Source organism: Homarus americanus, unplaced genomic scaffold, assembly GCF_018991925.1.
Source record: "Homarus americanus isolate GMGI-L3 unplaced genomic scaffold, GMGI_Hamer_2.0 scaffold51859, whole genome shotgun sequence".
NCBI classification, from domain to species: domain Eukaryota; kingdom Metazoa; phylum Arthropoda; class Malacostraca; order Decapoda; family Nephropidae; genus Homarus; species Homarus americanus.
This window is the reverse complement of record NW_024711292.1, coordinates 15,892,504-15,908,233: the sequence shown is the minus strand read 5'-3', so window position 1 is coordinate 15,908,233 and position 15,730 is coordinate 15,892,504. Positions and strand designations below refer to the sequence as shown.

Genomic DNA, 15,730 nt, shown 5'->3' with positions numbered 1-15,730 from the left:
TATATACCTCCAGTATATTATACAATATTATGTATATGTTATTCCGACCCTTCAGCCCCGTTGACCAATTAATCAGGTGAACCCTGAAATAACAGTCTTGGTTAACAGTGAAGTTATGACCTGTCATGACCGACCATCACCTGGCACTTGGCATAACCTAAAAATCCACTCTAACACTTCCAATTTACCACTAACATTCTTACAGTGGTTTAAGGTGTTATGAAACTCCACTTTTAACAATAAACAAACTATATTAAAACAAGCGATGAATACAATGATATCTCAATGCAAGTGAAACTCCTGGCCGCAGCCACCGAACAGTTCAAGTCTCTTACATTTTCGAAAATATCTGTCCTCACAACAATTATAATGCTTTATCTCTTACAACACCATAATCAGTACACACAACTGCACCATATTAATACACAAATGAATCCTGACAATGCAATATTAAAGCTTTATAAACCAATTTTCGTCAATACACACAGTTGCTATGTTTACAAAATAGGACCTAAGCGAGAGAGTGCGAGGCGCTCTATACTTGTGCCCTCTACCTTATCTCTCATACTTTATTTAGTTTTTTATAAATTTGATCATATAATCCATTACATTTATGCGCTATGATTAACTAAAATAATGAAAACATCAAAACAATATGAATACTAGTTCAATATTATACTGTTCTTGTAGTAGAATACATAATTATATTTAGGATAATTTTAGACAAAAACATGAATTTCTTTTTTTACACTTTCTTGCACTTTGCCCATATCGAAGAAGATAATTACGTCTTCCACTACAAATTGGCCAAATGCTTTTCCCAACACAGTATTATAAATATAAACACATAATTTATGCGAAACTATAATAGGTGATAAGACAACGGAGTAGGGTGGTATAATAAAGGATAACTAAATAATTATCTTGGCAGGCCCAGATCATAACAATCTAAAATTGCTTGGGAATTGATAAGCCTTAAGGGTTGAAGTGGGTTGAATGAATGACCACACAGACTTAAAGATAGCAAGAACTTGGATAGTTTTTATCAACTAAAATTTTCAGTCCTGTTGTGTAAATGACATAGAGTGTGTTTGCTTATGTATAAATTAACTGTTTTGGGTAAGTGGATAAGTTATGACACAGCTGATTTGAACCTGGCATAACTAGGATTTGGGTATAGGCCAGTCTTGCACTGCACCATGCAGAGCTGTAGAGGATGCAATTTAATTTTGTTTTGGGCTTGGGTCTGGGGTGTATTCGGCTTAAAAAACTGTAGTCAGATTTTTATTTCACACTGCCCAATTTGAGGTTCTGAGGTGTATAAGGTTCACGCAAGAGATGTGCTACTGTATTGCATATATAGGATGAACAGCACAAAATCATTGTGAAAATACAGGATTACAAATGTCAACTTTAATGCTGATTGTTATTCAAGAATGTATTTGGATATGTACTGATGAAATTGTCATGCCATAATATGTAGCACCATTTCTATAAACTGCAATGCCCTTTGATGGACAGGTGTGGTACAAACAGAGAAAATCATGATATATATGGTGCTCAGTTTCTGTATAATCTCTCCCTCCTAACTTGATGTGAGAAATATCTACTTGGTAATGATATTCAGAGATAACATGTCCAACCTCACCTTTAAGTGTCACTGCTAGTGCTCCACAAGCTACAGTCGAAGAGTTTGAAGCTTAAAGAAACAATATCTGTAGTATAATGACAAAGACATTATGTACTGCTAATATTGAACCGCTACCTAAAAATATTAGACACTTATCAGGTATATCCTTAACCCTGTATTTTCATTACTGCACAAGTTAAATTTGAATTACGACTTACAATTCTTGAATTTAAGATCCTGAAGATGCAAATAAAAAACATCTGAAGATTCAAATACTGTACCTTATGGCCACATTCCAATATTATGTCATGACAGGTGTGTTAAGAAGCCAAGAAATCAACATGAATCATACATCAACTTTTTTATAAACCGCTTAAGACGAACAAAGATTCATTACATCAGATATGATAACTGTTTTATAGTAGTGCAAAATATAGAATGATCTCATTACTGTACTTATAAAGGTAAATGATAACTAGTTCTTATCTGTAATGATAATTTTGTTTATTTTGATTATATACTGTTTATCCCAATTGATCCAGTTTATCTTAATAACTCGTACTTATTTCTCTTAGGCTGACGTGGTTTCATATGTTGAGTTTTTGCTTGTCTAGAATGTTTTATACTGGACTTTTGAGCTTGTTATTCTAATGCACAGAATTAATCAATTACATATGATATATACTGGCAAGATGGATTAATTCTATACCAGGCGGATGGACCATGTAAACCTAGCACTTACGATTAAACCCCAGAAACATAGTATTCTTCAGCCTTAAAGTACATACCATATACTGTAGCCATATTTTATCTTAAGCAAAATCACAAAGCCTGATCTAAGTTCATTCTTCCCAACCATTCATCCAGGGCCTCTGTTGGTAGTAGTATCTAAACTACTTGTATCCCCATGCACCTAAACATGCCATAAATTTATTGTCAAGGAAGTAGCAGTTCAGTTTGGAGCTGGACGGGCACAATAGCAAACCCGGAAACAGATCAGCAGGGCACGCCGGCAGGGACGGCCCAAGTGGAAATGGTTAGGGTAGCATCAGGAGAGAGAGATGGGATTGTAGCGCATGATGCGGGCCAGCAGTAACCACAACAGTGCTGCTACCAAGCAGGTCACCACACCACCCCAACCCAGGTCTAGTGACCATCCTGTCTGGAACACTCGTGCGGAGCTGTACTCTGGTGTCACCTGCACAGAGAAGAGAGGAAATTTAATTTTTTTTCTACGGGTATTATCCCACCTGGGCACAGGTCACTGACCCACATCGGGGCCTGGGGGCGACAATATAATAATAATTGCACAGTATGTAAAGGGGTGCCCAATAAACTAGCACCCTCGGATGCAATCTAAAAAAAAAAAAAAATAAATAATAATAATAATAATATAATAGTAATCTTAATAATAATAATACTAAAAATAATAATAATAATAATATAATAGTAATCTTAATAATAATAATACTAAAAATAATAATAATAATAATAATAATAATAATAATAATAATGAATAAATAAATAACTACTAATGAAAAAAAAAGATCAAGAGTGAGAAACGATATACAGTATGTATGTTGTGTTGTTAAAGCTAGAGAAACAATTGAAACCCTGCAATTGGTCACAATTTTTGTGATGTCAAAGGGTAGCAGGGTCTACCATTAAACAACACAATATACTTCCAATATCTTCCCAGGTGGTAGTACCTCCCTACTACCTACCTTGCTCAACTATGATAATATGAGAGAAAGATACTGAAAGAGAGCGTGAATGAATTAAAAATAAACAAAGTTTATAAAAGGGGGTAACTGTAAAGAGGAAAGATGGGAACAAGAACACCAACAAGTAAACACAGTAGCTACTGTACGTAAACACAGTAGCTACTGTACGGTACGTACTGCCAATTTCAGTAATGAATCTTTGACTTTTCTGGTACCCTTGTTAATCTGGACCATGAGTAATGAATAAAGTACAAAGTCAAAAGAAGAAAAATCATAGCATTAGATAAAAAACTTTCAGGATCTGCTTTGCTGTTAAAAATAATAATGCAAGCATTTATGTAATATAAGAATGGAGGAAACTGCAGCGGGCCTATTGGCCCATAATAGGCAGCCCCGTTTACACCCAGCCCCTATCGCTCATATATTCTCCCATATCCGCCCAACCTATATTTGAAGCTACCCAACGTGTTCGAGTTAAAGATGATGTTCGGTAACTTGTTCCACTCATCCACTACTTTGCAGTATTTCCTAACCAGTATTTACCTGTCTCGGGCCCAAATCTAAATTTGTATAATTTGAAACCATTGCTACAAGTTCGCTCCTGGTTGGATAGTTTAAGTATCTTCGTTATATCACCTTTGTTTAACCCTGACTTTCACTTATATACCTCGATTATATCGCCCCTCACTTAACGTCTCTCGATGTTTTAATCTGTTTCTATACTCAAGGTTCCTAATGCCCGGGATTAGTCTTGTCAACTTCCTCTGAATGCTTTCTAGGGATTCGATATCCATTCTGTAATAAGGTGGCCAAAACGAAACTGCAAAATCCAAGTGAGGTCTCACAAGTGCAAGACACAGTTTTAAGATAATCTGGCTAGTTTTGAAACTATTATTCCTTTGTATGAACCCAATACTTTGTTAGCCTTGTTTCGAGCAAATACGCATTGTTGTCTTGGTTTGAGATTCCTACTTATCATTACTCTTAAATCTTTCTCACAGTCGGATTTCCTTATATTACCAACGTTGTTCATCTGATATCTGTTTTATCTGTTTACATCTCCTAGGCTAAGTACTTTAAATTTTTCCACATTAAATTCATCTGCCATATAAATTTTTTTTTCTTAGATCTTCCTGTATTTATGCGGGGTCCTCGTCAGATTTAATTACTCGCCGTATTTTAGTGTCGTCAGTAAATTTACTTATGTTGCTGTCTACGTCTATATCTATGTCGTTTATGTTTATAATAAAAAGTAATAGTCCAGTACTGAGCATTGAGGTACTCCACTAGTGACGTTACCCCAGTCGGATTTAGTGCCATTAATGGTGACTCTCTGTTTCCTGTCCTGTAACGATGGTCTAATCAAGTTTAGAATATCTCCACCAATTCCATGAGCCTCCACTTTACGTATTAGTCTTTCATGAGGGACCCTGTCGAAGGCTTTGCGAAGTCAAGGTAAAATACATCATAATCGTGTCCGATTCCACTGATTCAAAAACTGTTGAAAAGAATGATAATTATAGATTTTTCAGACATGAACGCCCATCAGATATGAACGTCCATATTAAATCTATGGTGTTCTATGTAGACACTTGTAGAATTGAATCAATCAATAATTATTGTGAATGTAGCATTGCTTTTGATTTATTTAAAAACAATACTTGATAGCTAAGTGGCCGTGTATGGCAAGTACAGTACAGATTTTAAAGAGTACAGGTACATAAATCAGAAAACTAGGGTTAACAAATGTAGCTGCAAATACTGGTGCATATAGGAGTAGGAAACTTAGTTTAAACAGTATACCCTCTTAAATCAAACCTACTCTTTTATGGTTAAAATCCATCCCACAACTCATGAAAGGAGTAGGGAGAGAGGTAGTCCAAGAATGATATGGAAGGACTAGATAAAATAGACTGAGCGTCAAGCGGTAGTCCAGAAGGAGATGTGGGTAAAATAGACTCGAGACCAATCTGGATTTGGTGCTATTTTCGCCGTCTGCATGTTGTTGGCAGGAAAGGGAATATCTATTTTTAGCATGGGTGGTTACCGATGCTTCTACAAGAATATAAAATAAGTACACTGCATCAGAAATACCCTCTTTTATTTTATTTTGTATACAGCCACCAGCCAGGTAGGTTCTCAAAATAAAGGCTGCTAATATGGAGTTTAGTCACCGTAGTTAATCTTCAATTACTCAGCCCATGATGATATATTAACCCTTATGGGCATACCACATATCCCCGCCTTCTCATTACAGCCATCGGCCCAAAATGAGGAGATCAGGTGCAAACTATTGTCTTCTACACAATGGTTCTGCCATCTTGTTCAGGGCCCATTCTGCCATCCGTGATTCAATTTCCAGCTAGTTAAGCTACAAATTCCAGGGAGATGGAAGGGGGTTGAGCCACACGTCTAAGGGCTTTGACAGAAAAAAGGGGCTCAGGATCCTGCTATTTTTGGCTTGAACCTCTTATCATATGACTTAGAGGAGGAGGAGGAGGAGGAGGAGCCATCTATAGGAATCAGGAACTTCTTACGTGCTCCCAACTTCTCCATACTATAAATAATTTTATTACTGTACTCTACACCTCGTGTATCGGTAGGTATTGCAGCAGTTTCACTGATAACTTTTTCGACAAAAGTGTAATTATGTTTACCTATACAGGTATGTGTGTGTGTAAAGACGAAAAAAATATAAAAATAAGATTTGGGAAAAATATTCAAAGAAAAAGGAAATGACTTACCTGAGAGTCGAGGATGCCACAGTCCTTCTTGGTCTTCCTCTTGAAGTGCATGATGGTCAGGCAGAAGAGACCAAACGTGGCTGCCGAAATTTAAACTTTATCACAACTGAATTTATTCTTCAATAATAGTCTTTTTATCTTTATTTACTTATAAATGCAAAAATTTTCCACTCAAATACTATTTCTTTAAAAGTCTGACAAAGATAATCAAGAAAACTGATTACAAGATTACATGTATTTTATGGTGAGAAATGGAGGAATGAGTCTAAAATTCTATTTTCTAGCAGATTCCCTGCCAGGCAGCTATCGTCAATGCACACGCCATTTCAGGGCATGCAAGAGCAAAACCGAACTAACAGCTTATCTGGTACCTGACTATTATGTAATAGATTTGTATATATATATATATATATATATATATATATATATATATATATATATATATATATATATATATATATATATATTTTTCATTAGCCCAATAAAGCACGCGGATAACTTGAGTTATATCGTGACTGTGACTGAATGGCAACACCTCAACCCGCCATAGGCCTGTGGCCGGGTCTGAATCCTGGCGGGTTGAGGTGTTGATTGTATGTAGAAGTCCGCTTTATTGGGCTAATAATATATGGATCCTCGTGTTTCAAACCCGGATTTGGTAAAACGTTACTCTGACCACCTACGTGATACGGGTAGTCCCCATTAGAGGTTCACGGCGCCATAAGCTCGTTGAACAGGCTTTGTGTGAAATATAACAAAGTCTAGGACTGCTTTTAGTATCCTGGTGGTCCAGCGGTTAGCGTTCCCCGGGTCACAGTCATAGGCTCGTGGGCCGTGGGTTCGAATCCTGGCGGTGTTGATTGTATATATATATATATATATATATATATATATATATATATATATATATATATATATATATATACTGTATATATAATATAATATTCAGAAATTTCGGTGTGATATTTAGAGACGTTAGAAAGAAAATAACCGATCTGCCGAAACAGCAGCAGCATAGTAGGCCAAGCTGAAACACCCACTCCTCATAGCGAGTCAAATAAGCTCAAGCGAGGTGGAAGCATTTTCAACTAGGCCTACATAAAACTAAATTTGCTTTATCGAATTAATGTCGACACGATTCGTTAATGTAAGGGACAATTATTGAATTTAAAGTTATTGTGGACCGTTTCTCAGTCTAAATATGTTACTTGTGTCCCAAAGAAACTATTAGTTACGCGAAAAGATGACGTCACTAGGCCAAGCGAACGCCTTGGGGAGATGCGAGGTGGGCTGTCTCAGTAGCGCGCCGGCGTTTGTCCCAGGGGGAGGGAGTCCATGCGTCTCTGCCAAGAAAAACGACCATGTGGCCTCGTCCCTTCGCGCGCACGTTTCATCAGTGTTGCAAGTAAGTTTTATTCGATCTCAGACAGTATTTAGATAGGGCGGAGAAGAAGTTAACAATAGCTAACAGAGTGTTCTCTTGCAGGGTTTTTGAGAACCCACTGGGTCTGTCGGTCTGTCAGTTTAGCAGTCGGTCAACGGGTGTTTAGCGGTCGTATAGCTGGCCACGCACGAGGAGAATTGGTGTCCTTGACGACTAACTACGTGGGATCAGCGTCTGCACTTGGTCGATGGTCGTTCTGGTTCATCAAATCTCCCCACCTTGGTTCATACAACACCACATCTCTTCAGTCAGTTAGTGAAAACTCTTACTAATGGGAAAATAGAACCCCTCCCTCAACTGGGCAGGGTTCTCCTGCTGACAGTCACTCTCTTTCTGTCTATGGAGTACTGAGAGTAAACTGAGTGCAGCCTGAGTGAATGAAAGGTCACACACTGAGACCAGGAGTCTAGTGGGTACATAGAGACATTCATATCCTCAGTATTGGGTGTATGTGATCGAATTAACCAAGTCCAGGTGTGTAATCAATGCTCCTCATGGTTGATTGTCTGTGTTCGTCTTGATACCTCCAAAATGTTCTATACTACTGAAGGTATACACAAACACTTGTTATCTTAAAAGTAGGTTCTATTCTCGTACGGGAGATATATATACAGAGGGACCAAGAAGCTCACTTCCGCACCACAAGGACTGGCAGTCTTCACTCTATCTATGTATTACTGCGCGCTGGCATGTACAGATGCCAGCATTCACAAGCTGAATACATAAAGTATAAATATGATAATTTATATACATAACATGGTGCCTAATAAATGGGAATATTACATAGAATTAATACATGTTCTGTAATACTTTACTATACATAATTAATAAGAGTAATATAATAATACACAGCTTAAGGTACTACTTTGTGTCCATATCATACACATTGCACACGTGGGACATAAGAGTTCCTCTCCAAAAGTTGTGAAAGGCTGTTAGTACCTTAAAAGTACGGGTGCATTCGGAACCTATGTGTGGAGCATGTTACGGGTATTGGTGGAGAAAAACATTCATGACTCTTGAAATCTAGAGAGTAATGAAAAAAACAGCGGAGCACCCGCCTGCCTGAGGGGTCATGAGTGAGTTTCTCAGTTTCTTGTAAATGCCTGCCCTTGGCAGGTTAGTAGTTACAGCCTTCGGGTTCTAGGGCAGTTAGGATTATAGTATTTTGTGTGTCATCCCAGACAGGCTATGATTGATCCATGGTCTTGTGTAGTATGACTAAAATTGGGATTTCTATTTCTCAGTGATTTTGTCGGTTGCCCTTAAGGAATGTTCATTGGTGCAAGTAATATTTTTTTTAAATGTTTTATGTGCCACTAAGTGATGTAAGATAATGAAGGAATTGTTTCAGATGAGTTCCTCGTTCTGGTGTAGGTAGTACTGCTGCATTTAGTAGTCCTCTCGAAATGCATTTAATATTTTTTAATATTTTTTGATACCATGTATAACTTTTGTTTCCCATTATAGTGTTTTTAAGCCACGCTAAGAAGTACTGTAGTGTTGGTGTACCATTATTGATTGTGTCTGACTCTGTAGTGTTGGAAGGAATAGAAAGTGTCATCGTTTGACAATTGGGACAACTTCTACGGCAGAAGGGACCTTTATGCTAGGGATGGGGTACACCTGTCTCGGGAGGGGGTGGCAACCCTGGCTGGGTCTCTAGAGGGGGCAGTTCAAAAGATATCGAAGTCTTTAAACTGCTAGGGGAGCATAAGAGCACGGGGGTGAGGGAGACTGCAGTGGTAGTGGGTAAACCAAGTGAAAGATTACAGGGAAATAGTGTTAGGAATGATGACAAAACTAAATTAGACAGGGAATTTAAACCTAAACGCGGTAAAGGGAGGACTCAGAACACGACTAACTTAAATGTCTACTACGCGAACAGTAGAAGCATGAGAAACAAAATGGATGATATTAGGGCCTTGGTATGTACCGAAAAAATCGATATAATAGCATTCACTGAAACATGGATCAACCTAGACTCACGTGAGTTACCTGTCGAATACCAAATTGCGGATTACAAATTGTTCCATACTGATAGGCCGTCCAGGAAAGGAGGCGGATTAGCAATCTATGTCTGGGATTATCTGAAGTGCGAAATAAATAAGGAAATAAAAACTGAGCGGAATACAGAAACAATTTGGATAGAATTAATCGACGGTAGGGAAAAATTAATCACAGGAGTAATATATATAGACCTCCCAATCTTGATAGAGTTAATGAGCGACTTATCTAGGATGAAATGCGCAGGGCTTCCATACACAACTAAGTCTGTATAGTAGGCGATTTTAACCTTGGCCAAATAGATTGGACTGACCTTATGGGTAACTCAGTATCAGAGGATTTCCTCGAAACGATCCAGGACTGTTTCCTAAGTCAACATATACCCGAACCCACCCGGGGTAATAATATACTCGATTTAGTTCTGTCGAACAGAGAAAACCTCATTAGCAATGTCGAGGTAGGGAACGAACTTGCAAGCAGCGATCACAAAGAAATTAGATTCCAGTTAGATTTTCAGGTCAGACGTAAAGGGAATTCCATTAAAGTCCCAGATTTCAGAAGGGCAAACTTTGATAATTTAAAGAGGCAGTTGAGAGAGGGGGTATCACGCTTGGATGTGAACCAAGATGAAACCGACCTGATAACGAGATCTGAGATTGCCGAGTTCCACGACAATTTAAATAACGGGTTACTTAATGCACAAAGGCAGAACATACCATACAAAAAACTCAGATCAGACAACTATGACCCTAAATGGATAAATAATTATTTATAGAACATTATTGGCCAAAGGAAGGCTATAAGTAGGCGAATTTTACCTCCGGGAGTATTATAAGGTATTGGCCGGTAGGGTTAAGACCGAGATAAGAAAAGCCAAGAGGAACTATGAACTGAAGATAGCCGGGGAGGCGAAAACAAACCCCAAAGGATTCTACCAAATGTATCAAACTAAAACACGAGATAAGATTGGACCAATACGTTCAGATACCGGCGAGCTAACTGATAACGACGGAGAAATGAGCAATAATCTGAATAAATATTTTTCAACAGTTTTCACCACCGAAAATTTAAATATGATACCCGAGGCACCGACTCTATTCAGAGATAGTGAAGAAAACAAATTAAGCGAGATAGTAGTGACTAGTAACGATGTTAATAAGCAAATAGACAAACTGAAGCCTAATAAGTCACCTGGTCCCGGTGAGATATTTGCCAGAGTATTAAAGGAATGTAAGGATGAGCTTAGTATGCCCTTAGCAAAGTTGTTTAACATGTCATTAAAAACAGGTGTCATGCCAGAATCCTGGAGGATAGCGAATGTAATACCGATTTTCAAGAAGGGGATAGATCACTATCCTCTAACTACCGCCCAACCAGTCTAACATCAATAGTAGGTAAATTACTAGAATCAATTATTTCAAACTCTATTCGAAACCACCTGGAGAAGCACAAGTTGATCAATGATTCCCAACATGGCTTCACAAGCGGGTGTTCATGTCTAACTAATCTATTAACATTCTTTTCATCAGTTTTCGAATCGGTGGACGAGGGGCACAATTATGATGTGGTATATCTCGACTTTAGCAAAGCCTTCGACAGAGTCCCCCACGAAAGACTAATTAGAAAGGTAGAAGCGCATGGCATCAAAGGTAATATTCTCAAATGGATTAGGGCGTGGTTACGGGACAGGAAACAGCGAGTGAGCATAAACGGCACTAAATCGCATTGGAGCAACGTCACTAGTGGAGTTCCCCAAGGCTCAGTACTTGGACCATTATTATTTATCATATACTTAAACGACATAGATATCGGCATAGACAGCAACATAAGCAAATTTGCTGATGACACTAAAATAGGACGTGTAACTAAATCTGACGAGGACTCTGCAAAACTACAGGAAGATCTAAACAAATTTTTCGAATGGTCGGAAAAATGGCAGATGAAATTCAATGTGGACAAATGTAAAGTACTCAGTATAGGAGATGTAATCAGGGAACCAGTTACCAGATGAACAACGATGCCATTGTGGAATCCGACTGCGAGAGAGATTTAGGAGTAATGATAAGTAGGAATCTTAAGCCAAGTAAGCAATGTGTTTTTGCTCGCAACAAGGCTAATAAAGTACTTGGGTTCATACAAAGGAGTGTTAGTTACAAGACTAGCGAGGTCATCTTAAAATTATATCTAGTGCTTGTGAGACCTCACCTGGATTACGCAGTTCAGTTCTGGTCACCGTATTACAGAATGGATATAGAATCCTTGGAAAGAATCCAGAGGAGAATGATAAGACTAATCCCGGGCATTAGAAACCTTGAGTACAGAGGCAGGTTAAAGCATCTTAATTTGCACTCCCTCGAGAGACGTAGAGTGAGGGGCGACATGATAGAGGTGTATAAATGGAAGTCATGGTTACTCAAAGGGGACATTACAAAGGTACTCAAACTATCCAACCAGGAGCGAACTTGTAACAATGGTTTTGAATTAGACAAATTTAGATTTCGGCGTGAAATTGGTAAACACTGGTTTGGAAACAGAGTAGTGGATGAGTGGAACAAGTTACCAATTATCATCATTAACTCGAATACGCTGAATAGCTTCAAACATAGGTTGGATGCTTATATGAGCAATAGGGGTTGGGTATAAACGGGATTGCCCAGTATGGGTCAATAGGCCTGCTGCAGTTTCCTCCATTCATATGTTCTCTTCTTATGTTTACAGTGCGTCTCATTAACCCCAATCACAGGTGGTAGCTTCCCATGGTCACGGAGAATACTTTTATTTAATTGTGTTTGTGCTGGTTCGGAATTTTCTCTGAGGGGCGCTTCCACTGCATTACCATCCACTACAACTCAAAAAACCCCAATAATTAAGAGTGAGATTTTTCCGACAGGCTACACACACACACACACACACATATATATATATGTAACCGGTCGGAATTACTGGACTTTAATTTCTCACTAGACTTGGGGTTTATTAAAGATTATTAGATGGTAATTGCAGTGGAAGCGCCCCTTTGAGAGAAATCCCGAACCAGCACAAGAACACTTAAATTTACTAAACAAAATGAATTGTCCGTGACCCATGGAAGGATAGCGTCTGTGACTGGGATGAATGAGACACACTGTAAAATTTAGACATTTATATTCCCTCCAACACTACAGACACAATCAAATAATGGTACACCAATATGCGCACCTCTTAACCTGAACTTAAAACACTACTCTGGGGAATAAAGGTCATACATGATATTGAAAATATTAGAAATTCAGACAATGCCTCATTAGACAACAATAAATTTAAAGTATTAAGAAATGTTGCTTGTACACATGAAACAGGCCTTAAGGGCTTTCAACAAAATAATATCAATCACTGAGAAGATTTTATAAAAAAAATAGGAAATCAATAACTCTACAATGAATAGGCCTTAAGGGCACTCAACAAAATGATATCCAGCACTGAGAAAATGGTATTAAAAAATAGAACTTATTAACTCCACCCTGAGTAGGCCTGCAGGGCACTCAGCAAAATTATATTACCCCAACAGATACACACCTCTTAACCTAACTTAAACACTACTCTGGGGAACAAGGGTTATACCTGAGATTGAAATTATAAGGAAATATTAAATGCACACAGCCTACATTAGTAACTGAAAAAATAGTATTAACTACACACAAAAATATTGTCACTATTATTAAGAAGTTACTGAGTCCACCAATGCCCGTGAACCATGCTTCCTAACCTAACACACACACAGATTCCACCTGCACTCCGTAGTCGTTTAAGGCACAACCAACAGGCACTCGTAGTTTCAGGCCCAAATCAGCCTTTCTCCACCTTGGAAAATGTACCTCTAGCTACACTGGACTCTTGGTCCCAGTGTGCGACCCTGTATTACTCAGCTGGCTTCACTTTACCCCCAGTACATCCATGAAACGGAAGGGAGTGAGCCAATCAGACCTTGTACAGTTGAGAGAAGCTTTAGCTTCCCGTTAGCAAAAAGGTTTCACTAAGCTGCATGAGATATGTGATATTGTGAGCCGAGGTAGAGGAGAGCTGATGACCCCAAACGATCGTCACGTCGTTAGCTGGACACCCAGATGGCTAGGTTCACTCAAGAGATCCTTTGCTACCCAGCTAACCAGTGACAAGCCTACACTGATCTGTCCAACGGAGACAATCGCCAATCCTCAATCATCAACGGCAGTCTCAAACGGCAGTCAATCTCTAGCAGCACAGTGGGTTCTGACAGAAACCCTGAAATTAACTCACTGTTAGCTCTTCATAACTTTATCACTGCCCTATCTAAACCCTGTCTGAGATCGAATGAGACTTACTTGTTATACTGCAATAGCGCAACACAGGTGACTAGAACACGTGAGTGTTTGTGGACGGACGAGCAGGGACGTCCTGTCTGTCCGATCGCTTTCGGCCGACTGAGAAACAGCCAGCCTCGTGTCCTCTCAAGGCGTTAGCTTAGGCCTACTTGACATATTTTCCGCCTAACTAATAACTTTCTTGGGACACCCGTAACACTATTCAGACTGATAAACGATCTATAATAATTTCAAATTCAATAATAATCCCTTAACTTCATGAATCGCATCATTATTAATTCGGCAAATTACATTTAATATCATATAGGCCTAGTTCCACAAACTCTCGCTACGTGCGAGAGCTCGGTCTTCCCTCAGACGACCTTGAACTCAGTCTCTCCAATGGCGTGGCGTTTGAAATTACACTGAAATTTCTGAATATTACATATATATATATATATATATATATATATATATATATATATATATATATATATATATATATATATATATATATATATATATATATATATATATATATATATATATGTATGTGTGTGTGTGTGTGTGTTACTCCCCGTTTGTGTAATTGTCGAGCACATGAAATGGACAGACATCTTTTTTAGTTCAAGAAATGGGCAAACTGACTGTCCAATGAATGCCAACATGGTTTTATGCCTGGACGCACCTGCTTGACGCAATTTCTCAAAATGCTGAGTGTATGGATACATCCTGAAGCGTGGCTACAATATTGATAATATTTATCTGTTATAGACTTTGCCAAGGATTTGGATGGCCTACCACATGAAAAGCTGAAATAAAACTGGAAGGATACGGTTTTAGGGGGAGCATCCAAGTGTGGATCGGAGATTTTTTTTCCATGATTGCAAACAGTGTGTGGTGGTTATTTCTTTTTTTCTTAAACGTAATACCAGAAGCTATATACTCCTTCAATCAAATGATCGCGGATGATGCTAAATTGTTCATGAAAATTAAGAACCAAACAGACTGTGAAGAGCTACAGAAAGATCTTCTTCAGCCTCAGGAGTGGTCTATTTTACTTTTTCTTTTTTTTACTTTTATCCTCTTCACCACTGATCAGCTCGCTAGCCGCTTGGGCGATCGGTCACGTCTTTGTTACGCACTGTTGGCAAGTACTGGGTATGCACTGGCTCCTGAATCTATCTGAACTTGCTCCAGTGCCTGTCAAGTCTGGTCTTGAAAGAGCTCACACTCGGTGCCGTCACAACACTCACTGGCAGATTGTTCCAAGAGTTCACAACTCTCACTCCGAAAAAGTTACCCCTCACAGTTTTCTGGACTTGCAGCTTCTTCAACACTGAGCTGCGACCTCTTGTGGGGCGAGCGTCTGCCAGCTCCAGGTAAGGACACTAGACTGACTAGTGCCCTTTGAGATGTTTATAACCCTCAATTAGGTCCCCCCTTGCCCGTCTGTAGTATATGCTAGGCAATTGCAGGCGCTCTAATCTCTCAGGGTAGCTGAGGTGTCGCAGTGCTGGCACCAGCCTGGTGGCCCTCCTTTGGACACTTTCAATCAACTGACAGTCCCTAGCATATCTCGGGGACCAGACGGGTTTGACAGTACTCCAGTCCTAATAATTTACCTGCCTGATTCACCTTCTTCTCACAATGGCCCGAGAACTTCAGTTCATTGTCACCATACACACCTCGGTCCTTTTCACATTCAGTCTCAATTGATGCAGTTTCTTCGTTCCGTTGGGACATATGATACGCCTCCCTACCGTTGGTAATTCCCAGATGCAGCCTCTTACACTTTGTGAAATTGAATCTCAGCAGCCACTTCTTCGACCATTCTTGAAGCTCACAGAGGTCCTTCTGCA

At 39.0% G+C, this 15,730-nt stretch overlaps 1 protein-coding gene across 2 annotated transcripts in view; it reads right to left on the bottom strand.

Annotated features, from left to right (window-relative positions):
* Window positions 1-231: 231 nt before the first annotated feature.
* LOC121853234 overlaps window positions 232-15,730 on the bottom strand; it is a 36,991-nt gene continuing 21,492 nt past the window's right edge. For both annotated transcript variants that reach the window (XM_042347280.1, XM_042347359.1), the window contains exons 3-4: window positions 6,099-6,178; window positions 232-2,828 (exon numbers count right to left, since the gene is read on the bottom strand). In XM_042347280.1, the coding sequence (XP_042203214.1) occupies window positions 2,679-2,828; window positions 6,099-6,178 (230 nt within the window). In that variant the 3' untranslated portion in view covers window positions 232-2,678. The remainder of the gene's footprint in view (window positions 2,829-6,098; window positions 6,179-15,730) is intronic.